The 26,386-nt window shown below is 39.2% G+C and overlaps 1 protein-coding gene across 1 annotated transcript; it reads right to left on the bottom strand.

Moving 5' to 3' along the window:
- Nucleotides 1-6,993: 6,993 nt before the first annotated feature.
- POP1 (POP1 homolog, ribonuclease P/MRP subunit) lies at nucleotides 6,994-26,349 on the bottom strand. The gene is made up of 15 exons (XM_041413060.1): nucleotides 26,112-26,349; nucleotides 23,386-23,562; nucleotides 22,383-22,558; nucleotides 19,709-19,957; nucleotides 19,078-19,165; nucleotides 18,600-18,775; nucleotides 17,874-18,118; nucleotides 17,667-17,760; nucleotides 16,805-16,916; nucleotides 15,773-15,892; nucleotides 13,173-13,288; nucleotides 11,674-11,865; nucleotides 10,636-10,790; nucleotides 9,562-9,906; nucleotides 6,994-8,728 (listed from the first exon to the last, which is right to left on the bottom strand). Exons 1-15 carry the CDS (start codon nucleotides 26,230-26,232, stop codon nucleotides 8,065-8,067), a joined length of 3,030 nt encoding a protein of 1,009 aa, XP_041268994.1. The 5' UTR covers nucleotides 26,233-26,349; the 3' UTR covers nucleotides 6,994-8,064.
- Nucleotides 26,350-26,386: the final 37 nt, after the last annotated feature.

The following is a 26,386-nucleotide window of genomic DNA, read 5'->3' as shown; positions in this document are numbered from 1 at the left end:
ACTCGGCATGACATAGCCTGCAAGAACTAGATAGTCTAGAATCAATTTGCTACTCCAGTTGAGTCTGATTTTATGATCTTAACACTTGTCATTTTGGGAAGGAACAAAACATTCACTGTTCCCAGGGTATGTAATGCTACTGGGAAGCCATAAATTTTAATTTGGTGCTTTATTTCCCTCATGAAGAGATGTTGTTCATATGTGCTGTCACAGCTGGGGGTTCCTCTTTTTTCCTTGTCCCTTCATTGAGTTGGAACATACTCAGATACATGACAGCTTTTGTTTCCATCAGTGATGGATGTTAAAGTGAGAGTTTTGGTCTGGTTTCCTTGGACTAGGAATAGTTTCACATGAAATTTTCTGCTGGATGAGCTGGCACTCCTGGCTCCCTCTCCAAGCTCTGCCAATCACTATTTTTTTTCTCTTCAGCATTCAGCTTGAATTTGAAGTGGCAGGACATAGAGATTGATGGCTTTGTTCTTTAGAGGAAAGGAATTAATTCCCAGTGCATGCTGGAGCACAAAAGAGACTTGGGGAAGAGAAATGCTCTGCCAATTTATCCGAGTGTTTTTTAGGAACTGAAAGTGGAAACAGAAAAGTTATTAAAATATTTGTATTTTTTATTTTAATGACCATCTTAATTTATTGGAAAACCCATACTCTATGGAGTCTCCTGTAAGATATATTGCTTCATATTTGGGAAAAAAATACCTGGATGTCTAAAAGCTTAGAAAAAGTAACTGCTTTTCATTCTTTTCCATAGTGTTTTCCACTTGAAAAAATTTTATCATGACAAAAAATATAGGTAAATACAGCAGAAGGCTCAGTTAATAGAAGTATGCTTACAGCAGTCTGTGAAAGAAGACAGGTGTGACACCAAAGGAAATTTTAATGACAGAAGTCAAAGTTCAAAGGACAATCTTTTCAGGTTTTCTTACAATTTGGTGTTATGGAATAAAGGTATATCCTGCCTGTAAGGTCAGAAACCCTGTTTAGCTCCTGTTTGAGATGGAGACTCAAGCTTCAGTCAGGAGATTGGCTGAAGTTTCTAATATTTTTCAGTACTCAGTGGTCTTAGCATTTTGAGGACTGAAAAGGAGGAAACGTATGTTTTCCTCCAAGTCTAGGTCCCTATAGAGCAATTTATGTCCTTGAAAATATGCAAATTTATTTTACAAATGGATTTGGATAAGAATCAAGTTTTAATGGTCATCAATTTTATGACCTTCCAGATAGAAAAGTTGACCTCTCTTACTGTTTAATAGACTCTGAAATGCAGCTGACATGTGGAGTTCACTGTTTTCAATGGTGAAAGGAAGTTATTATTTTTGGTGGGGTTTTTTGTTCCCGTCCCTGAAGACCACATGAAACCTGGCTACTGTCCTGGGACTTGGAGTTCAAGTTATTGTCTTTATAGTCCCTGGAGTTAATCTAATAGCCTGGGATCTTGACTGCAGAAAACATTTGAAGAAAAATGAATTTATGTCGTATTTCCTGCATATTTGTGATAGGTGTTTGGCAAAACTAACAGCATCCCCCCTCTTGTACCGTGGGACAGTAATCTTTCAGCTTTTGATGGTCTTTTACAGAAGGAAATCTGAATTTAAAAATAGTGTTTCAAAATAAAGGTCAAGATTTACTCAGAATAGGATCAAAGCAGAATTTAAAAGACAGATAAAGCATAGAAAGTTTTTCACAGAAAGAGTGATAAAGTTCTGGAATGGTCTGCCCTGGAAGTGGTGGAGTCACCATCCCTGGATGTGTTTAAAAAAAGACTGGATATGGCACTCGATGCCACGGTCTAGTTGAGGTGTTAGGGCTGGGTTGGACTTGATCTTTAAGGTCTCTTCCAATCTTGTGATTCTGTGAATTCTGTGAATAGATATAGCCATTCCCTCTGCTGTGGTCTTTACACTTGTACAGGAAAGTTGTCAAACCATGAACTATTCCACACCAATGATGAGGACACAGAGTACGGCGGGAGCCAGGCTGGAGGGGGCTTTGGGCAACGTGGTCTAGCAGGAGATGTCCTTGCCCATGGCAGCGGGGCTGGAACTAGGAAATCTTTAAGGTCCCTTCCAACCCAAACCACTCCATGTTCCTATGATTTTAAAGATGTGTGAAGCCTCTTCTGCTGCTCAGGCAATCAAAAGAATTATTTGCTCCAAGGGCAGCAGAGATTTGGAAGTCTGTTCATTAGGAAGCCTCTTGCCTTGTGTGTTTGTATTTGCCCATGTGCAAGCCCTGCACAACCACACCTTGTAACATCCATGAGCTCTGGCCTCACACAAGCGTGTTGCACCACAGAAAGGGGGTGGCTGCCTAGGACACCACAAACAGGCCATCAGACAAAGAAAGAATTGCTCTTTTCTGGATATTTCTGCTTTGTTGGATAATCCAAAAAGGAGTAAACATGTCTACATGTCTACTAACCTAAAAAAGGAAAGTTTAGAGGCTTTTTTTCATTTCCCCCCAAATTAACACAGAATGGCAGGATCAGGATCTCTGAGCTATTTATTAGACTTACCCTTCCTTCTCCGACATGGAAGGACTCCAGAGCTTTGCATGGGAAGGATTGGCCTCCACAGCTTTGACACAGGATGCTGTCACACTGCTCCAAGAGCAGCTTCCACGGAGGTTGTTTTCTCAGGCTCCAGTGTGTGTCCCACCGGGTGCTGCTGGACACCTGCAACACCCCATAAACCTCCCCTGCCCCAGCACAAGGCATGGGGAGACTTCAGGGCATACAGAAATCTGTTGTTCGGGGTTGCCATTTTAGAAGTTGGGCTATTGGGTGCTGCCTATTGGCAAAAAAGTAAGTTCTTAAAGACACCAACAGAAATTACATCTATTTTTTAAATAATTAACTCTAATGAATACAACTAAAGAATGCCTCAAAATACAGTAGCTCAGTGAAAGCCCTAAAAAGACTAAGGGAAACTACAATTAATTGTTTTTTAAGACACTCCTCAGACTACTATGTACTAATGCTCATTTTCATCTGCTTCTCTTTGAAAAAAACCAAAACAACTGGTTACAGTTCTCAACCAATTTCATAAATTTTTGTGCCTTCATTTGGAACCCCCTTCATGTATTTGCCAACTAATTTAAAAGAATTATTGCATTGCAAAAATATTCAGAAAACCTGGATGCAATTGATTCCTGTAAGACACGCTGTTCTACAGGAAAATAAATGATCTATTTTTAACCCTTTAATCCCTACCGGTCTGTACCAAAACTACTTCCACATGTATCTAAAAAAAAAAAAAAAAATCAAAAATCATTGCATTAAGCAGCTGCTCATCTGAAAAGTGTATTTTTAATTGCAGATTTACTGTTTGTTTTTCTGTACATGCACTCTGGATTTTTTTCAGTGCTGAGGAACAGTAACAGACTTTGATGTGGATGATCCCTCTTTCCCACCCAACCCTACTCATTCTGAGCAATTGGCTTTGCCTCTGGGTCGAAGCTTTCTTGGATGACACCTGATACAACCCAGGAAAGATTTTTAGAAGTATATGTACTGTATTTATAAATAATTACAACTGCAGACACACAGGATTCATCACTATAATTTCTGAGTAATACAGCTCTAGATACTCACTTTTTTCCTGTCCAAGTTTGTTTTTATTTCATCCTTTTGTAAGCAGCCTTTAATATTACTTAATATGAAAAAGGAGAGCAAACCCAGAAGAGAAGTGATGTGAGACAGCTTTGATGGACACATGGGTTTTCAGGTGCTTGAGCTCTCCCATCCATCACAACCATTTTGGTCTTCTTTAAAAAAACACAGTTTCTGGCTAAGAACAGGATGCTGAGAGAAGGACTGAGTTGAAACAGCTTTATCATCCTGGCTATTTATTTGATCTTGAGATGAAATGAAACACTGAATTGCACCATCCTTTCTGGAAAGTTGCAGAAAATCATCACATATTTGGTTCATGAAATCTGAGTTACTCTCTTCCTTCAGACTGCTTTTTCATTCTCTGCTTTACTCTTTCCATGTCCTGAATGTCTTTTTGATTTTATTTCTTAGGAATTGGACTTAGCTAGTCAGATAGCAGCACTGCTGTAAGCCCATGATGAAAAGACAACTAGAATGTATCAAGCAAGCTGATGCTGGTAGATGTTACACTCATCTTGGAGTGTCTAAAAATGCCTTAAAAAATCATCCTGTGCAGGCATATTGCTACTGCAGAAAAAACTGTATTTCTTTAAGAAGAGACCCAATGCAATAAATAAAAACTGTGTTTTGTCTTTTGTCACTCCACCTACTCCGCAAACTACCTTGAACTCATTATTTTGACCAGTGTCAAGTTGGCTCTGACTTTCAAAGCTGGCACAAAATGGTTCAGCCCATATCCCCCATCCTTTCCAAGTTCTCATTATTCCATACAATTTTACTTGCTCTTGCAGGAATTTGATGAGACCAGTGTTTGCAAAGAACTGTAGTACAGCTGAGTTGAATTTGCAAGAGGTAAATTGTGGGTGCTGTTTACAATGCTGACCTCTGGGAATATCATTTAGAAGCATGGGATTTTGGGTTGGGGTTTTCTGTATGTTGTATTCTTGACAAACAGAACAATGCTATTGCTTTTCTGCTTTTCTCAGCCTTAGTGCTTCAGAAATCTGCCTTTGGTGGTTTACTCCTCTGAGGAGCTCTGTTCCTACTACCTACCTCACATGGACACGAGAATGGATCAGGTTTGACATATCTGGCTCTTCCAGATTTAGAGCACTGAAAGAAAATTGTCAAGCTGAATTTGACAGCTCGTTGTCTGCATATGCCATGATCCCCCAAGGCTTCTCTCTCCATCGAGCAGTCTGGCACCTTGTCAATTATCTTCCCAGATTTGTTTCAGCAACCCCAGCTGCCTTTCTGCCAGGTAACTTCTTCCATTACCTACAGGCTGCTAAACAGATTGCCCTGAACTTCTTTAACAAACACACAACAATCTGGCCACAGTCCCACCTCACTGCATCCCACAGAGTAATCACCACCCTCCTCTGCAACCTCATTTTCTGGATTTGAGATGGTAAAGAATGTGTATCTTGGAGCCCCTCAGCTTGGTAGGTCCATTAGTCACTGCACCTGTCAGCAGAACAGGCAACTGCCATGGAAGTCGTGGTTCAGACTGGGAAAAGACCCTTCACCAGGTGAATCAAATGCAGCATTTACACAGCTGCTCAGAGGGAGCCACAGAAAGAGCTACAGGAGTGGTGTGTTACCATTCAACCTCCTCACTGTGCTACAGAGAATGCCAAAATTGCCTTCTGTGCTTCATTTTAGCTTCCAAAAGCTCTTGCCAAACACAGAACGAGAGCTAGGGGCTTGTGCTGGCATCCATTTTGAGAAAGTTATCTGGAGGATAGCATGGGAATCGGAGAGCTTGTGAGAGCTGCTTTCACCAGGCCAGAGCTTCCTAGGTTCCCAAAAATGCTCATGCATTACAGCCCACAGGAGCTGATCCAGATGCTCTGGGGTAGTTAACCAACGTGTAGCAACCGCAGCAAGAGCAGATGTGTGCTGTAAACTACACCTGACTCAACATGATGAGCACAGACATACTATACAGCTGATGCACAGATAACACAGGTTTAATTATCCACAGTTTGATTATCCGGTGTTGACATGGTTTTTATGACTAAATCACCCTTGAGACACACGGAATCTGGAAATTGCAACCACAGATAAAAATTTCCTTGCAGCTACATAAAGTCACAGTACTTTTCTGACAAATTTTGGCTGAGAGTTTTGAGCATTTTTAACTTATCTGGTTTGCAGTGTATTTTACAAGGAGTGAAGTCTTAAGGCATAAATCACTGACTTACAGGAAAACAACTGTGTAACAATATTACAAGATATACAGAACAGGATGCACTTGGGTTCCAGTTTCTGTTCACTGGCTCACCAGAGACAAGGATCATAAATCAAAAATAGAGAATGGAAATCAAAGAAAAGTAACAGGAAGTGTCAAAATGAAAACCTGGCAGAAATTACCAATAGGAAGAAAAAAAAGGAAAGACTCCAGATGTTTTTTTTAAAAAAATAAAAACCTGGGAAAGACTCAGTGAACAAAAAATCTACAAGCAGAAAAGAAAAAATGATAGCTTGGGTAGGAGCTTCTCTTTCTTTCTTTCTCACATACAAGGCAGGTCTATTGAGGCAAGAAAACATCTATCTATTAAGAAGATGAGGGAGGTGATGAGGGAAAAAATCATATAAACAACACTTCCCCTCCTTTCTTCCTGAGAAGCACAGCTCTGGAAACTGTGATCCTAGAAATATTTCAATAGGGCTTACAATTCAAAAGGTTCATTAAATCCAGGATTATTACCATGAGAGAACTTGATCAGAGCAGCCAGGCTGTAAAGTTTAAGGGGCTCCTTATTCACACATACCTACAGGCTGCAGCACTCACAGTCACACGCCAGGAGCGTGTGAATCCCAGCCCTGCCAGAATCAAGCTCTTTCCTCTGGGGCCATCTGCTGGCTTTCCTGCAGATGCTTCCCAGGACCTTTCTGGGACCATGATTGCTTTATCAGGTGCATCAAAGGTGAGCAGTGAGGAGCCATTCAAGCATGATTTCTCAGGGAGCTGCAATCCAAGCTGTGCTGGAAACTGCATCTTTCTTTCCCACATGCCACCACAACTCCCATTGCTGGTGCACATTCTACAACCCAGCTTCTGAAGACTTTAAAAACAAAACCCAGCCCCACTTCCAGTATTTCCCTTGCAATCAGATGTTCTTCCTCCTTCCCCATGTGTGTGCCATATTTAAATGGTCCTATATTTTAATAATTTTGGGGGTAAGGCACATTAAATCTTACCTTCAACAACTCCAGCCAACATTAATAAATTCACCTAAGACTTTCAAACAAAACTGTGAAAGAGGAAATTAAGTTGAACACTGACATTTAGAAAGAAAAAGACATTAACTGATCCATGTTTAATTTCTCTAAGAATCAAACTTAGCCAATAGACTATTAACTCCAGAATACATTACATTTTTATTTGTACATGATCATTTCAGGATAATTTTACCAACTGATATATATTTGTATCATGCTGCTACTAAACTATAGCATATTAGTGTAAATTCCTTTTCAAGTTCCCTAACTCAGGAATAGCTAGATGCTGAAGGCTGTATTAAAAAAAAACCAACTGAACAACAAAATACCAAACACAAACAACCTACCCACACTACCCCAGGCAAATCAAACACCTTTCTCCCTTTACCCCATAGCATATTTTACAAGTTTTATGATTGTTTGAACAATATTCATGACTGTACTGTAACATGAAGAAACCTTCAATTCTAGCACATTCCATACAAAACTAAATTCATGTTATGAGGAACAAAAATATCCCCTATTATTAACAGAAAACATGTGCTGACCCACTGTGGCATTCAGTAGCAATTTGCATCTGAAAAGCTTATTACCTTTCAGACCAGGCAGACAGACCGATAGGCTTTCCAGTTTAAAAGCTTCAGTTGCTATAATTCAAAATTACATAGCTGGTTTATAGTTTATTTGTATTTCATTTGATTTTCATTTTATTTTCATTTCCTTTATTTCTCTACATAGCTCTGTTGCACTGCAGCCTCATCTATTCAGATACGAGGAATCAGGAAAGCCACTTGCTATATACACTGGATCAAACTGCATGCAGTTACATGTGAAAGTGCGCCGTAAATTTACAGTCCATCTGAACAAAGACTTCTAAAATTAACATGATGATTTCCTGTATATTTCCTGTATGTTACAGCATCCACTGCTTTGAGGAGAAAAAAAATCAAGAATATGCTTCTTTAGAGATAAAGAAGATCATGATAATGATCTGTTAGAAATCCTTAGCAATGCAGACATCAAAAGTAACTGCAGTCTCTTCAGGCATTAGTTATTTTCTTGAATAAGGCTGAAAAGCTTTTTAATTATTTCATAATCTTAGAGCTGTTTGGGCTCAGAATAACCTCAAATTTGAGACAAATCAGGAAGGCCACAGAATACAAAATGGAATTATTTGGTATTTTTGGCATTCTACTGCACTGCAATGATACTTAAACCTCAATATTAAGTCTTGCAAACCTGTACTGTAAAGATGCTGGAGTCCTTAACAAAACAAGCCCCTTCTTATCTGCTGGCTGGTTGTGTAACATATAAATTAACCCAGTCAAGCTAACAAAACCCAGTGCTTCTCCACAGCCTACAGCCAATGAAAAATCCCCTCGAGTGACATACCCCAAGACAGTCCTGGAGCAGTGGGAAGTAACATCTGGGAGAGCATCTGACCAAAGACCGAGAATGAGATCTTCATGGTCCTCAGTTGCTTCTTCATCTGGAATGCCTGCAGGGTCACTCTCTAGAGACTTCACATTATCCTTTTTCTTCTTCTTCTTCCTCTCCTCTTTTTGCTTCTGTACCTTGTCCTTGAATACGTCACGATGCTTGGGTTCTTGTGGACCACAGAAGAGTTTGTCTTTGCTTAGGTGCAGCAAGTCATCTTCTGTTGGGATGCAAATCATGGCATGTAATTCAGGGTTCCCCTTTCTCAACAGTGACAAATTGACCCAGACAAGAGCCCTTGGGTAGCTCATCAAAATTGGCAAGAAAACATCTTCAGTCATTTCCTGCTGTCCCAGCCGAGAAATAAGGCGGATTCGCCGATCTTTCCCAGCAGTGGGGTAACACCAGGCTGATAGCTGCATTAGTAGTTTCTCACTCCTATTAAAAATTTCCAAAAACAATCATCACAGATAGTTATTAACAAGCAGTTTAACAGAAATCCAGCACCCCACATATTTGCAAGAGCACAGCTAAAAAAAGCCCTGGGGATTTCTGTAACCTTCCAAGCTGGTAATTGTATCACTCTCAGCCTAAAAAGAACATTGGTGAGTGGAACTCATGAGTCTTCTTCAGAAGGAAGGAGACATTACTTGTTAAAACCCCCAAAGCTTGTTAAAACCACAAACACTCTAAAATCTCCAGTGACACTAATGCAGTCCAGAACTTCCAGTGTTTTCTTCCCCTGGTAACCACACAAAAATGAAAGGCCTGCATTCAGGCACTTTCCAATACTGTTGCTGCCCTCGTGTGTTGCACTGGAATGCAGGGGATTCTCTATTTTCTAGAGACCTTGTTAAGGAGTGCAAGAACCACCTGTGGTGATGCATTAGGGAAGAGAATGCAAGATGATTTTCACAGCAATAGTCCTAAAGTCACAAACACGAGCTTCCATCGACCTGGAAGCAGACAGAATATGCCAATTCTAAAAACACAGTAAACTCCAGAGTGTTAAATTTAAGCTAACTTAAGGAGTTTTCTTTATCAAGTTTGCTGAGAGAAGTTACCAAGTTTATAAGTAGTTATCAAGTTTGCTGGAGAAAAGCAGAAGGATTTCCACTCAACAGCAGATTCTAATTTGTGACAAAACTATTTAATCTCACTGTATTTGGATGCAATAATTATCTCATCTTAATAATCAAGGCTGAGCTCTTCCTTTCCCCAACTCAATAAATACCAGTAAACAAATAAATGTGTGTATAATTTTGTCATACCTGAGAACAATAAAGTCACTTGTCTTAGATTCATCTCTCTCACCAAAATCTTGGGAGCTTGTAACATCCTCTGTCTCTAGAGCACCGTCAGAACTTGTTATTTCCATGGTCTCCTCTGCCTCACCATTCTCAGGGGAAGCTTCTTCTTCTTCTTTTTCTGCTTTGGGGTCACAAAGGGTCTGCCCTTCAGTTGTGCAGCAGTCAGGGTGTGGGGAAGAAGGACATAAAAATCCTCCTGAAGCTTTCATTCTTCCTTCCCAGTTCTTGGTCAGCTGCCCCCAAGGACAGATGAAAGGAGACAGAGTGCCCAACTTGACAAAATTTGCCCTTTTTGCAGGTGGGCGTCTAAATGATAAATCAAATAAGCAGGTAAGAATATTTTCAAAATCAAGTATTTAAAACAGAAAGGGAATGCATAGATAACTTTCTAGCCTCATTGAACAAGAATTTTAAAATTACAGTCTAAAAAAGGCTGCTGTATTTCTGTCAACTATATCCTTTCAGCCATACTAGAAACATCTACCTGCTGTGACTCACACCACCACCTTTTCCTCTGAACTTCTCCTATTTTCCCCTCCTGTCTGGAAGGGGAACCAACACCAGTTGGTGCAGAGGACACCTCCAGCTACTCCAAACTCATGGTTAAGAGCTCTCTTTGTTGCAGTAAAAATTAATGCAATCTTCAGAATGCCTGTTTTAAAATTAGATACCAAAATGTACCTCTTAATTTACCTTATTCTTTAACACTTGTTACGTAGTTGGACATACTCCTTTGCATTCTCTTACCTCCTCCCCCATTTGCTGCTTAGGGATCTCAAAATAGTTTTGTTTATTTTATTGCTATGCAGCCTCGTTACAGCTTTATAACTGAGCATGTCTCTGGGAATAGAAGGGTTTAATTTATACGCTCTTGTTTAGCAGAGTTAAATATATCTAGGATTCCTAAAACACTGGTGAAAGATCTCAAAAAGTCCAATGAGCACACAAATGAACACAACAACAGATAATTAAGCGAATGCTTTAAGCAACATTCATTTTTGTCATTCTTACCATCAATTTTTAAATTAATGTTACCGTTTGAATTTTTCAAGAAGACTGGTTTCCTGTTCTTTGGCAAACTGCATTCCTGCCTGGCAGTCTGGGAAATCATTTGGAGTGTGAGGTGTTCTTTGGTATTCAGAATGCTTTAAAGCTTCTTGCAAGCCACCAACTCGTACACCTCGATATATCTGTTATAAAAATCAAACGCCCAAAAAGCAATGTTTGAACTGATTCCGGGCTCCTAGCCAAAACAAAACATTAATTCCCAGAGGGTACTTCCTTAGAAAATTGAAAGTCTAACACTTAAGCTTTAAAAAATAAACTTAAGCATGGTTTCTACAGTTCTAGATACTAATTTCAACAAAATAGTGATTAATTCTTTAATTCTGCAAAACTATCAACAAAACTGAAGAGAATTTCACGGGTTCTAATCTTGGACATTGCCAGGAATGTTGTATTACTTTGACAGCCACTGCCCAATGTATCTTAACCATACAGTAGGTATCACTGCAACTATATCCCCTGAACATTCAAAAGCATCATTTTAACTGCAGAAAGGTAAAAAAACTGCCACCTAAACACTCAAAGCAGCATGCTTCAAACAGCACCAAAGGAGTATTCAAGCTTAACTTAAACTTTGTTTTAAGCTCTCTCCCAAATCAGAAGCAACCTTGGTGACAGAGGTGTAGATAGCCAAGCTGGAAATTGATTAGCAGCAGGCACCAAATGATTTCTCTTTAGAGGCATATGCTTGTAGAAAACACAGAGAGCTATAGCTTCAGCTTTCTCTCCTGACTCCCCACTGATTTGCTGCTTCTAGGCTGCCATGTGGGCACAGTCGTATGTGGGCATAGCTGTCTTCCAACAGAAGACATGGAAAACTACTGTTTAAGTTTCAAGACCAAGCTTCTGTCATGAACCAATTCATATGCCATTTTTAAAAGTGAAATTTTGATGCTGCAATTGGGAATTGGTTATAAAATGTGAAGTATACTCTCTAAAATCAATTAATTTAAACTAAATTACATAAATTATCAAATTTAATTTCAATTTGCCATCAAAGTTACTTACAAAAGGAATCCAGAAAGCCATGCCCCAGCCCTTTGGGAGATAGATATCCCAGCCACTTCCCCATCCTGGTCGATCTTCTCCAGCCATTTTCCCTGGCTGCTGCACCAACAGTATGGGAATCTTAGACTCACAAGGACCCAAATCAAGGTGTGATCCAGGTACCAGTAACTGAGCTCTCATATGGTTTAAATCCTGAGAATGAGGAGACATTTCCCATAAGTTAATAACCACTCTTCTTCCCTCTTCCAATACCCTTCCAAGATACAGAGAAAAGGTGAGTTTATACCTTGGAAAAATATAGTAGTAATACACTATATATTTGAACAGAATTTCATCAAGGCATGAAAAATTATTTTAGAAAAAAGAGTATTAAGCACCCTTTTCTTCCCCTTCTTACTTCCACAGTCCTTCATAAAGAGCGGGTGCAAGATACAACATAGATGAAGGAGGAAAAACAAGTTTTGCAACTTTATATTTATAGACTTGTGCACCAAATTGAACAGGTGCTTTCAGTCCGTCAATACATGGAGCAAATCTGAACTGTGTCCAAGGAGATGGGATGAAGATTTGGTCAGCAAACAGTTTCACATAAAGCATGCTGGCACTGAGGTTTTGTCAATCACCAGTTGTTATATTCCATTGTACCACATTTATGAAGAAACAGACCATCAGACCCCTTGTGTTTTATCAGGTAAACATTAAATTTCATGACAGCATAAAAAACACTGTCATATATAAAAATATTGTTCTGGTAACTGTCACGTGCTAGTGTAATATTTTTAAGTACTCTGCTTTTTTACACTATGTTAGACAGTTTGAAAGAGCACAAAATTAAATTTTCTTTCTTTCTTTTCAGAAAGAATATTTAAAAAGATGTTTTTGCCATACAAGTGTTTTCTCTTTCTGATTACAATGGTGCCAAAAGTTTATCACCTCTTGGGACTAAATCACCTTTTTATCCATGCACTTTATGAACTGCTCTCCATTGTCAAAGAAAATGTCAAGATAGGAGATTTCAAACCCACAGCAGCAAACTTGAAGTTGTCTACAAATCACAAGTTATTGCCCAGCAATAACACCCACAGCACAGAGTTCTGCAGTTCAGAAACACTGGATTTCTTTCCTTTCAGCTTCCACAGTTCTTTCATTCAGAAGAATTGTCCTGACTACAGCTGAAGGCCAGAGCCTTCCTGTGTCACTCTTTTCTGCCGCACAAGATAAAGTGATGTATGAAAATCCAATTCCAAATTTTCTGTTATATAAACCTACAAGTACAGTCCCACAGGCAATCCAATAAAGCTTTCTTTTAACTGAACCATGGTCAATGGCTGTGCAAGAACACTACGCAAAGGCTACAAAAAAATCACTACATGTCAGCAACTGGATACCATGACATTAAGGAAGCTATTGATTAATCTTAGATTTATACAAATTTCAAGAGTCTCCTTCTGTGGACTCTAGGAACCATTTCCTCAATGGCAATGCACCTACTTAGTTACCTGCTCTGAGATTTTATTTTCAGTGACGTTCTTACAGATGTCCTGGTCCCAGATGAAGCTGTGAGCACAGTCTGCAGGTACACCCTTCAGGTACAGCTGCCTAACTTTATCATTATCTACAAAAGAAAAGAACCTTTAAAAAAAATTCAAACAATTTTTGTGGTTTAAGTGCCAAATTACCAAAGCCACCTCTATATCATAAGTATAATGAGCAGACAACCAAGAAAAGCCTGTTAAAAGCTCAACAAGCATCACTGCTTCTGGCACATCTTACTACCACATGTTTTTCCAAACACAAAATATGAAATCAACTGTTAGTGTTAGAAAGACTAACCTGGTATTTTCTCATCAGCGTTTCTTCTTAACCAAAGACATGACTGCTGGCAATGTAAACTAGGTCTTTACATACCACCTTTGATATTCTGGAATCTGGCCTTTCTGGCAGAGTGTGAAGCTCAACAGATTCGGCAAAAATCAGAAACAGCAACATTATAAAGCCTGAAATAAGTCTGCCTAAGTAAACTTGTAAGAGAAGCAAGAGTTACCTTTATGAAATGTACATACAGGAAACACTTGTATGGCTATGCTTAGCATGCAACACTTATTTAGTACCAGTTTCCTCCTCGGGATCTTTTCAGGCTGTGTGTTCAATGAAGGGACTATTCTTGCTTATGTCTGCACTAATCAACAGTTGTGTACATTACTGAAGAAAAACAACTGCAGCTTCAAAATGGATTGCTGAAGTATTAAATAACCTATCTCTTCTTCAGTTTTACAGTCTAAGGAAAGCAAAGAAAGTGTGTACCTACTTTTAGTGATCTAAGGATTAACAGCCTTCAATGTACAGATACAGCATGCAGTGAATGTGATCCATTAAGTAAAGCAATTTTTACCAAGAAACAATACAATGAGCCTATTAATAGTTCTGTGATTAAAAACTTAAGAGAGATTGCTCCCCATTTCATCATCCACAAAGTGCTACATATTAAAGGAACTTAACATGTTCCTTTAATATGTAGGATGACAGGGTTTGTTTTGTTTTTTTTTTTTTAATTATTTAAGTATCTTTAAAAAAGGTTTTGCTAATATTTCCAGGCAACGTAGACAAAGACTCAAAGACAGGAGATTCGGATTATTCAGCGATACCAACAGTACCTAGCAATAGGTACTGCCAAACATAACAGCAATGATTTATTTATTTAAAATCCATAGTCTTTAAGATGCATCCATTACTAAAAGTATTTGTGGCATGGAAGATATTTTGCAAGTGAAGGTAGAAGATTTTGAAGATGGACATTTCTACCCAGCCGAAGGAAAAAACACAGAGATGCTCTCGACTCCCTATATTACACCACTACCTCTTTACCATGGCCATCCTTCCTGAGGGAAAAGCAGCCCCAGCAGTGGGAGGGAAACTACTATGAGACATTTCAAACACCTAAATGCCTTCTGTTGGTCTTGCCTTCTTGAATACATCCTCACAAGCAGAATGAAAGACATCAAATGACTTTCTGTAGCTGCCAACTCTTCTAGCAGCTCAAACCAGTATCTGTAAGCAAGTGCTACATATCTCACCTTACACTTCTCAGCAGGAAGGAACCAAAGTAGAGGTCATGTATGCTGCAGCATTTCCAACAGGAACACTAATGATGAGAAAGTTAGCTGAGCAGAACTAATTAATAGAAAGGCTGCTCTAGATACAGAGAGTAGAATAGGAGGATGTAAGAAAATGAAAAGAGCAGAATTTTGCAAAGAGCTAAAAGTAAGTGAAGTAGGTGTTCAGCCTGACTTAAGTGATATGTAAGACTATATTATTCTAGTGTCTTGCAAACAGACCACCAAGGAAATTCATTATTTTGAAGTCTCTGGAACTTTCAATTTGTCCTATTTGCTACTGCTTGCTAGCTGGCTATCATATTTCTCCTATTAGGTGAGGCAGCCTGTGTCCAGCTAACCTAATTGGGAATGTCTACACTGTACACCATCCCCACTATATCCTGTGCACACTTTTGCACATTTTTAGAGGACACATTCACATCCATGTGAATTTGAATTTTGCACTGAAACACTGTATAAGTCAGCACTGAAATGAAAATTTCAGAAGTTATGCTTACATCTTTAATTTTCTATCATAACCAGCATCTTGGCCATCTGAAATACTAATCCTGCAAAGGTAGTAACTTTTTCACAGTGGAATTGCAACTTTCAACACTGTGGGCCTATAAACCAGAAATAGCAGATATCTTCTTGGAGAGAGAAACAGGAAGACTAAACACCAAACAGAAACTTACTATGGAGCTTTTAGCACCTGGTTGGCCTTGCCAGGATTCGAACCTGGATCATCTGTATGGTCAGACAGAGGCTTCCACTGAGCACAAGACCAGCTTTGGTGCGTGTCCCTCCCTCACAACTGCTGTTCTAAAACCTATGCAACTTTCAAGCTGTTTCTGTTCTGCCAGAGGCTCTGGAAACAGGACATACTTTGAACCAAAACCTAGAGGAAAACAGCAAGAGACAATCCACAGAAGATGACAGTAAATGAAAAGAAAAGCATAGAGAGAAACTAAATCTCTTAATATAATATAGACAAGGGATTTTACCTAGGAATTTTTCAAAGTCTGGCGTGGCTTTTGTCTTCTTTTTCGGCAAATTGACTCGAGGATCTCCAACAGTGAGGCCAAGTATTGTACCTGGTGGCATATCTGATGGTGAGCCCATCCCTTTAAAAACACACAGATGAACATTGGCATGACACCACCAATCAAGTTGTGATATTTTTCTGCACTAGTATTTTGTGCATTTTTGCCTGCAGTGACACCACTGTAAGCCAGTGAAGCAATCCAGAATACTCTTTTTAACACGTTTTGAAAACTCACCAATGCTTGTTAAATGTTCAGTAACAAAAAAGTCAACAAGAGCACGGCAAGACTTGGTTTGCAATTACATTTACATTTAGCATAGAAGTGAAGTCACTGTCACAGACTCAATTCATCCTTTGCATTTGACAAATTTCAAAGAACAACCCACCTTTGTTTTACACCCGTCTTCAAGAGAAAGGAAATTTAGAAGTGTTTTGTGAAAGTTTTACCTCATCTCCGCTTAACTGCCTCACACTGGACAGACAGCTTGAGTACAGTGTGAGATCTACCAAAGTGCCTTACCTGCTTCAGTGCTAGAAATTGAGAAGATATTGTTAACTTTGTGACACTTTACAATTCAGCCAAATACACAACTGTTAATTTAGAAATGAACGTATATAAATGAAGTATAATACTTTCACTTTGGACTGGAGGCTACCATTTTATCTGTGGGTGTATTGTACAACATATTGTCTTAATTTGAAGCGCATGGTGAGAGAGAGAGTATACATCAGCAATCCCAAATCTAAGTTCACAAATATAGCAAACAAGATTCAGTTTCTGTATTAAGAGTTTGACCTAGACAGAGGATTTAAATTCCCTTAAATATCCACAATGTAACACTTTTCAATTCTTTGCTAAGCACATTGTCAAAGGCATCACTCTCTTGATCATGCAAAAAATAAGTATGTCCAAAGTTATTAGCATGCTAGTTTTGACCACTAGATTTTAAGTTTCCCCCCTTCCACCAACAGCACCCACATGCCCAAATACCTTCCAATAGCTCAAAGATAGCACTCTGACACTGATGAAGAGATACTTTTTCAGAGTCCTTGCAGTTTTCTACCCACCAATTATTCAGTTCTGTTTCTGAATCTGCCATCTCCTGAAAAACAATGTATCTAATTAAACTCAAATAGTTATTCATTATGAATTCAATCTCAGTTTGCCTTAGTCATTTCCGTCCTCTTCAAGTTTTAAACCAAAGTAATTTTTTCCTGATGAAGTGTAGTCCTATACTTTACAATACCCTCTAACAAACTGTACAATTTAACTTCTGTTCCAAAAACAAACAAAACAATCCACAATACTTCCTAATTCTGTCATTAATTATTTCTTACAGAAAGCCAGAGATTTCATGACCTCATCATGTTTGCTTCAAGAGACAAAAAAAAAAATCCCATTAAAACCACAGTGATGCTATACCCCAAGAAATGGATGAAACACCTAAATCTTAGAGAAACTCTATATTTGATTGAAAACACGTAAGTTTTCTGTACCTTACATGCCTTGCCCCCTAGTTCTAGGTGCTCTAGCTCATTGCTTGAGAAACAGGATGTGTGGTTTGTCAAAAGGAATATGAATTATTCTGGACCTCTCAGCAGAAACTACACAGCCTGCTCAGCACCACTGTTTTTATTTTCTTCCTACTCCCACTTAAAATCCAGGTGGGAGTTCTTCCTGAGATCAGCATTAGTCAAGAAGCTCAAACAGAGAAGCCACTAGAGTAATACATAGGGTAGCCTTTATGAAAAATAAGGCTTGATAATTTATGGGTCTTTCTAGCAAAAAACAAGCTTGCACATTCTAAGAACATTACCAAAATTGCACTAACACCCAAAGTCAATTTCCTTACTGTTTGGACAGAGGCTGCCTTCAGGGTGTCCGTAAGGACGGAGTGTGATAATGGGCCGATCAGCCGGTATCTGAGAATCTCCATGCTTCTGTCACTGAAACAGGAAAGTTTCAGGTGAATGTACAATTGTACAACACACATTATTTTCCCTAGTTAAGCCAGAAATGCAGCTACGGGCCACAGCTTCTGACTCTACTGTGAGCAAACCTGATTGCAATGCCAGTAGTCCGTGAGATACAAGAGTAGGACTGGAATGGATCTCGAGTGCCATCACCAATTATTTTTTTCACTGGCACAGCCTTTTCTCCTTCTTTATCCTCCTTCTTTCTTTTATTGCCAAGGCTCATAACTTCCACTTGTTTTTCCTCTTGATTTGATGTAACAGGCTCAGAAATACAGATTTCTTCAGGCTCTGAACACTGAAAAATTGCTTTTAACTCTCTCAGTATGTCCTTAAGAAAAATGAAGTTTGGATTAGGATGATATGCAGTACACTGCAAACCTTAAGTATACTTTTGAAAATTATACTCCAGTATTTAATTTTCCTATATGGATTTCAAGTAATAAAATTTAATTCCGCTGAAGTCAAGGGCTTGCTAAGAAAAGCTGAAAGTAATATTGAAAGTTGCTAAGAATTTGTTCTCTTGAAAATTAACATAAGAAAAATTGGCTGAGCACAACATTTTACTTTTTTCCTCTTTTTTTTTTTTTTAAAAAAAGCTGATAGCTAAGTTTCAGAATATAATTATCCATGATGATACTGAACTTAGCCTGCTGGGGGTGCTAGTGGAAAGGATGTAAATCAAGCAACATCATATTGCACATAAATCCTGAAGCAAGTTCTTCCATACTTTACAGATGACCTCTTCACAATTAATAATGCTGAACAAAATACATAAAGAAATAAGAGTTCAAACAATATAGGAAATATACCTGCTTCAGAGCTGGATGCACCCAGATCCACAACTGTCTGTTTTCAGACCCATCCCTGGGTTTCCAAATAAATGTAACAGGACCAAGCATATCCTCAGGATAGCGATCTGCTCGGTAAAGATTCAGGGAACCCTCGAATCTTCCAGACAGACAAGAAGCCTCTTGAAATGTCAATCCTAAAAAAGGAGATACTTATTGAAGAACAAAATAATATGTTGTTTAATAAACAAAGTAAAATTGAAATTCAGTCTGGCTGCTGAGTGGCTGAAGTTGTACCATAATTATCTTATTAATAAGCTACTGAAATAAAAATGCCTAGTCCTACTATGACATCTTAATTACATTTTTCACTCAAAATCACAGGTCAGTATCAACTCTGTTACTACTACTGAGTAACTACTACATTACTAAAAAAGGAAAAGGATGGGTCATCCTTTGGTCTATTGAGAATCTTTATTTTGAACTACATAAATTTTACCTGCGTCAATGCTACATATTCGAGCAAGTTGCTTCAGAAGATCATTCTCTTTACCCTTCAACTCCAGGCAACAATAATATGATAAGTCCTGAAACAATATGACAGTGTCAAAGTGAGGATAACTCTTTAAAGTGAGCCTGTTAAGAAAGGGTCAGACAAGGCCTCACAGTTTACACTTAAGTAGAAATTTTTAATTCTCTAAAATTTGCCAAAGCAAAATGAGTTTCTTTTTAACTTAAAATTAATAGCTGTAGGAAAGTGGTGAGGCATTTCTCATTTGAGGGCCAACCTGCCTCTCAAACCAACATATCAAAGAGGACATAGAATAAATTCTCTCTCCTGAACAGCTGCTCAGGGAGATGATATAAGGATTCGGTTAACCTCTTAGCTCTTGAGAAAACTGAAAATGCAGTATTTCAGTCATAGTTACCATAAGACTCATTTAAAGGGTCATCTTCTCCCTGAAACTTGCCACCCAGAATTACACTTATAAAACGATTCATTTCATACTTAGCAGTCTTATTAAAAGCTGACCTAACAGTACTTCACAGAGACAGAAATATTCATTATAACTAAGCAGTTGATTACTTCACCTTGGCAAAACATCACACAAACCATGTAGATGTGGTACCTGAAGAAGGCATTGCTTTGTCATGGCTCGGTAACAAGCCCTGTAGCACTTCTCTGTAGGGCTGTTTCCTAAACAGTATCCCCATTTCTTTACCATATGAAATCTCTTTGCATGCCAAATATGGGTTTCCAGCCAAATATTCTTTCTTTGCCTGTGATTAAACTCTGCTACCAAATTTATGTGGCGTCTTCTGGCTTTGCGGCATTTAGTCTTTGACTGTTCTTTTTTCTGATGTACAGCTTTCTCTGCCTGTTTTTAGAAGAGAGGATACTGAAGTAAATCTCAAAACAAATCTGAAAAGAGAAAGGCTAACATTTAAGAATACAGGAAGCACTAACATTAAGTTATACTATGTTGGATCACTCTTGAGGGTAACTAACTTTTAAATTTTCTATGCAAATCACATCCACAGAAGTGCATCAAGTTCTGACTGAAACCCATATATAAAACAAAATCCCCACACATTCAAAAACTTAACAGTGAACAGTAAGTGCTGCTACTTCCTGTGTGAAGTTTTTGCCACACATCAATATATTCACCTGAACAAATCAATGTGACATGGAAAATGCCTAGATTGAGCTTATACAGAAGCAGTACAGACTATCAGACTGACAGAAAGGACCCTGTCAGCTCTACAACTCATAGAAGCTGGAAAGAGAGGAGTGTGGTAATAGCCTGACAAATTCTTGCTAACCAGACCTAATCAAGGTCTGAAATATTACATGCAGATCCATGACTCAAGAAGAAGGCATGACTCAATCAGTGTTTGATTTTTCTTTTTGTGAAGAAAAGTGGTACAAAGAAACAGGACTATTAGACATACAAAAAAGAATACTCTTTGTAAGCTCACCAAGAATTGTGAAGAGAAGTGGTACAAAGAAACAGGACTATAAGACATACAAAAAAGATTCTTAGAATACTCTTTGTAAGCTCACCAAGAAACACTTGACAACAGACCACTGGTTATAAGAATAGCAAACGAAAGAAAATATCAGAAGATCAGTGCCAAGAACACTAAAAACAATGAAGCAACCCATGAAATCAAAATAGAACTGAGGAAAAAAAAAAGAAAGTATCTTCCCATCAGACCCATCGTTCATCACAGAGAAGAAAATACAAGCCACTGGATCAATGGTAGGTGAGTGGTTCAGAAAGGCAATTAGAGAAAAAGGAATGTGTCATTGTAGGTGAAAAATATACATCTTTAAGCTTATTGAATAGATAAGACATGGTCCAGGTAAATGTTTCAATGAATATGGTAATGATAAAGGATCTAAGACAAACGAAGAAAATGCAGCAGAATTGAAACAGATAACTCTGAAGATGTAGATCAAACACTGAAAAATAATAGGCAGAACCTTTACAAAACAAGAGCTATGACAAGCTGCAAGAAAATGTGAGCCTGTGCAAACACATAAGCCACACCAAAGACCTGAAGACAGAAAATGTAGCAGAAGAAATACAGCCACACCAGGGCCAATTAAATAATCTCAAAAATCCAATGGAGAGGAAATAGGGATGGGAGAGGAAGTGTGAGCATGTACACAGAACTTAGACAGGCTGTCATATGAAAGGAGTTAAAAAAGCAGGACACAAAAGAACCAAACACAAACATTAGAGAAATCTACATTTAAACAAGGATAACACATAACTAACTATGCAAAACAGTCCATGCCTTCTTCCTTCAGTTCCCAGAAAACAGGCCCAAACTGCATCTCTTGTCATGTCTGACAAAGCAAAAAGAACGTGAACCAAAACAGTAAAATGAGATACAGGTTGTGAAGATCCAATAAAACACCCTAAGAAACACGTAATTGGCGTGTGGTAGGGAAGTATCTGAAACAAAGATACTTCCATGAACAATCATCTTCAGGAACTCAGGGTGGAGGGGGCAAGGTCTCAACTTAAAGACAGTGCAAAAGAAAAAAAGAATGCAAAGAATAAATTTATCAGTGAACCTTAATACATAGAAAATTTACCAAGTAAACTCAATTGATCACTTTAAGAATTCTGAGAGATGATAAAGTGATCAATGCCAAGCATTGGGAAGATCATTTCCCAGTAACATCCGCTGAACTAATTTTTAGTTTTCCTTTTTAAACACACAGGAAGGCCACAGTGAGTAAGGAGCAAGTAAACCCCATAGGCATATTCCGACTAAATGTTGAGAAACTGCCACAAAATGAGTTCCATGAGCTGTTAGGACTAGTCAGTTAGTAAGTCTTAAGCTGCATGCAGCCTGCCAATAAACCCAGTGTATCCCCCACATCTGAGCTGTGACACTCAAACCATCACATCAGCTGTGCTAGCTTGAGGCTGGCATGGTCACATCCTAAAGCTGTGGTGGGGTGCAAGGCAGACGGGTCTTACTGAGGACTCTTTTACTACCTGAGATCAGTGCAACATCTGAACAATCTCTACTGCAGTGAACTCTTTCATCACTCCTCTAATAACTCAAGATGTCCAGTAATCACAAAGCCAGGTGGTTAGCGAGAGCTATTTGACCTACCACCTGAAATTGAGGTGTTCCTGCACTGAATCCAAATGTCAGTCAAAGTTTAGGGTACTCAGGGAAGTCTGGCAGAAGTTCAGGTCTGAACATTAACAGCTACAGAGCTGAACACTGTGCTTTGGCTGTGCCCACGACATGAAATGCTGTAAAACACACTTATACCTCTTTCCTGGCCATCTCTTGGAGCCGCCTGGGCAGGCGTTTAACATTGTGACTCATTGCTCGCCTTCGCATGTGCCTAGGGAGGGTCTGGAAAACCAGAGAGTTGGAAGACTTCTGTGAAACTGCTTTCAACATGGCACTGATCTCAGCAGCACGAGCTTGAGCAAAGGCAGACACTGGAATGAAAGAACTGCATCAGAGCATGACAAATAGCAAAAAAAAAAAAAAAAAAAAAAACAGAGGTTACTGTATGTAATTATGGATAAGTCCTGTAAACTGTCACTGAAGAAATTTCAGTTCTTTACATATCCTGAAATTTACCAATATGGTCAAGCAAATATTTATACATGAATGAGTCTCAAAGCTGTTTAACCAACAATTCCTATTTGCATTAAATACTTCTTTGTTAAATTAGAATAGTAATCTTTTCAGGTGGTATTCAGGGAGACGAAAAAATCTTTAGCATGGAAAAAAAAATGGAAACAGTAACATATTACAGACTGTTTTGAAACAATCAAGCAAAAATCCAGAGGTTGGTCTCATTTCATGTTTGTGGAAGTGTATCTACTATCAGAGCACTGCCACATTTTGCAAAGCTGATTTGCTCTCTTTTGCAAAGCTGATTTGCTCTCCTAAATAAACATTCTGTTAGACAAAAAGCTATGTTTAACTTAGATCATGAGCAAAATCAATTTCACTGGCTACATTAAAAGCAGATGACTGTCAGTACTCATTTTGCTGGCAAACAGAAGCCAAACTGCAAATTCCCTCACTACAAGCAGGTGTAACTTTTCCACTCAGAAGTCTGAAAGGACCCATTGAACAACAGCTAATCATTAATTCTAGTTCACAACTACTTCTGGTTTTTGGAGAAAATCAGGAAAAACAGAAGAACATAGCATCAGTTCTAATTTTTGCTCTTGCACAAAAACAAAGACAGCAAACTTAATCACCAGCAAATTGCCCTGGACAGATAAATTATGACCTTTTCACATATACAGACCTGTTATGTATTTTGGCATCTCTTCAGATACACTCTGGTGTCCTCCTTGCCATCCTCCTCTTCCTCTGCCTCTCTCTCCTCTACTCTGCCCCTTTAAAAAACATTGGTCTTTCCTGTTAGAAGGCCCAGATGACTGATTTGAAAATTTCTGCTGCTGCTGCTCAGAACGAACATCTCCTGGAAGGTTTAGAGATGAAAAGAGGTTAGAGAAACACAAAGTAGTCTGAGTAACTGACAACTCCATTAGCCCTTCCTCATAAAACTGCATTGCAGACTCCTATTATTTTTACTACATGTAACTGAAAAAGTCACCAGAAATCAGAAGAATTATGTTCTTTCTTACAGGAATAAATAAGAATTTTATGCTGCTCTGCAGCAAACTTGTGGTAGATTAAGTAACTTTTGCATGCTCTGAAAATGGTACACAATCCAGACTTTGCCTCCAAGAGTCGGAGCAAAATCAGTCCATGCAACATCATATTGATTTTTAATATTGTCTTGTCAGAGTTTTAGTAACAAAACAGCAAAGTTATTTTTTCCACTTGCTCCTTGATTTTTTTTTTTTCTATAAGCAAATGTATTCTTGTCTGACATATATTTCTTTTACAGCAATAATTAAGGTAAGCATGATACATGTATGTTGGTGTACTAAATTACTTGTCTGGTACAAGCACTTAAACCCATACTGAAATTAACTAACTAAAGCCTACAGTAAAGCTTTCTAAGGTACAGACACACCTTGCAGGAGTGCTAAGCACCTAGCAAGTACCTAAAGTTTCAGAGGGCCTTGAAGTCCTTCTTCAAAGGCCAGTGTATATTCAGGCTAACAAAAACTATATATTAGTTTAGATTACTTTATGTTCAGTTAAGTCTTAGATAGGGTTTCTACTACTACAACTTGAGACGTGGTTCTCAGGCAGTTCATGCTGGACAATCCAACTGAAAGAGCTCCAGACAGCCATTCCTATCACCCCATTCACTGCATCAAGACAAGTGTTTGAGAGAACAAGGGGCCATAGCATTCAGGGAGCTTCTCTAGTGAAAATCAACTTGTGTGTCCACAGAAATAGAGTGAGAGATTAAAAAAAAAAAAAGGAGCTTCTCTAGTGAAAATCAACATGTGTCCACAGAAATGGAGTGAGAGATTAAAAAAAAAAAGTTTTCAAGTTGATCTTCTTAAACAAGCCTGTCCCTTTGTCCCAAAAATGCTGCCATTGGCACGAAGACCAGCCATGAGCAGATTCACATTCAGCAGCATATCAATTTATGATAACTTAAAAAGGCAAAGAACCTCCTTTTTCCATTTCAAATAAGCAAGAAACTGAAATTTTATGTTCAGCAGCAATACTGTTGTAGCCTGCTGCAACCACACATCATGCAGAACTGCAGTAATACTGCAGAAAAAATAATTTTAGAAACAGAAATTAGCTTTTATGTGGAACAATTCTGACCTAGTTTTACACTTGCCTGAGAGCAGCATTGTTCAGACACTGAGGTGAAGGTGAGAAGGAAATAACTGGGAAAGAGGGGTGGAAGCTGTCTCAGTCAACAAATCTGTGTAGGCCTACAGCCCAAAATTAACTCATATTACAAACACACTCTCTTAACGAAGGAAGTAAAAATTGTAATCAGAACACAGAAGACTGTTTGGCAAAACAGTCACTGACTTAATAACTAAAAAACCCTTAAATTATTTTAGCTGCTGTATAGATTTATAATTTTGTAATTCCTATTTAGGATTTTGCTTTCCTGTTTCTACAAAACAGCTCTGTAAAACTGTGATGCTGACACTACAGAAGAATGCTACATGGATGAAAATCCACACCTTTTAACAGAACAGAAAAACATAACCATGTAATCTTGGAAGTTCCCTGCTACAAATAAAGTTAGAAAAATGTATTTAATCTGGCAGTACTCCTGTAATGACATTCCAAAAACCTCAGATATAGCTGAGCATAATTTGCTATGTCATTCTGCCTGCTCAGGAACTCTTCAATCACCTAAATACACAGCGACGCTTAGGGGTTTTTTCAGTCACAAAGATGCAATTCAGTCACAAAGATGCAATTTGTAAACTTCTGAAGGCCTCACAGTAACAAGTCCTTTTTTAAGGGGGCTTTACCAGAAATAATATAGGTAACAAAATATCTAAATGTGAAGGTGGTGGTGAAAATTGAGGTTCGATTGAAGCAAACCACAAAGACAAAAAGAGCATCTAGCATACAAGCTGACAGGACCCTTCAGTCTCCAGCTGCAAAGGTTACCCGTGTACAAAATGCTCCAGCAATAACCCAGGACACTGCCATTTTAGGGACACACTTTGCTGCCTCCTGCCCATGCCCTCCACAGACACAGGAGCCACAAGCCCCAGGAGGGAAACCGCTTGGGCATGCAGAGCTGAGGGAAAACTAGTGCATGAGGGAAAACAGCACCATGGGACTACACCAGCCCCTCCTGCAGCTCCCAGGTCTGGCGGAAAAGCAAGGGAGAAACTGGATTGGGTAAAACATCCAAATTCACTTTACGACTAGGAACCGTAGGGATTCGTTATGTAACCGAGAGGATGACAGAGAGAAGGGCATATTCACAGGGTTCGGGTTGGAATGAGCCTCTGGAGACCACCCAGTCCAAGCCCCCCGCCCAGGCAGGGTCACATAGAGCAGGTCACACAGGGACGGCTCCGGGTGGTTTGGAATGCCTTCGGGCAGGGGGCTCCACAGCCGTACCTGGGCTCGGGCAGGCTCTGCTCCCGCCGCCGGCGAAGGGCCCCGGCTCTGCGGGCAGCGTGACGCTGGCCGGCTGGTTCCTCATCTTCTTGGCTCGCTTCTTCTCCCGCGCTCCAGACATCTCCGGCGGGGTTGCGGAGCCTCTCCGTAGCGGGCAGAGGAGGGGAGAGCTCAGCGGGCGGTGCAGCCGCAGCCCCCGGCACGGCGCTCACCCACAGCACGGCCTCCACCACCACACGTGGACACCCACGCCCCGGCACCACGCATGCGCACTG

Source organism: Onychostruthus taczanowskii, unplaced genomic scaffold (assembly GCF_017590055.1).
Source record: "Onychostruthus taczanowskii isolate IOZ18803 unplaced genomic scaffold, ASM1759005v1 scaffold4, whole genome shotgun sequence".
NCBI classification, from domain to species: Eukaryota; Metazoa; Chordata; class Aves; order Passeriformes; family Passeridae; genus Onychostruthus; species Onychostruthus taczanowskii.
This window is presented reverse-complemented; position numbering and strand designations above follow the sequence as displayed.

Bases quoted from the DNA above. Each gene is read 5' to 3' on its own strand.
- POP1 (XM_041413060.1), bottom strand. From the start codon at position 26,232: ATGTCTGGAGCGCGGGAGAAGAAGCGAGCCAAGAAGATGAGGAACCAG. The intron at 13,289-15,772 runs GTAAAATCCCTT...TTTCTTTTGTAG, and splicing joins AGACTTTGAAAAATTCCTAG to ATAATGATAAAGTTAGGCAG. The intron at 8,729-9,561 runs GTATGACAAAAT...AATTTTTAATAG, and splicing joins AGTGACTTTATTGTTCTCAG to GAGTGAGAAACTACTAATGC.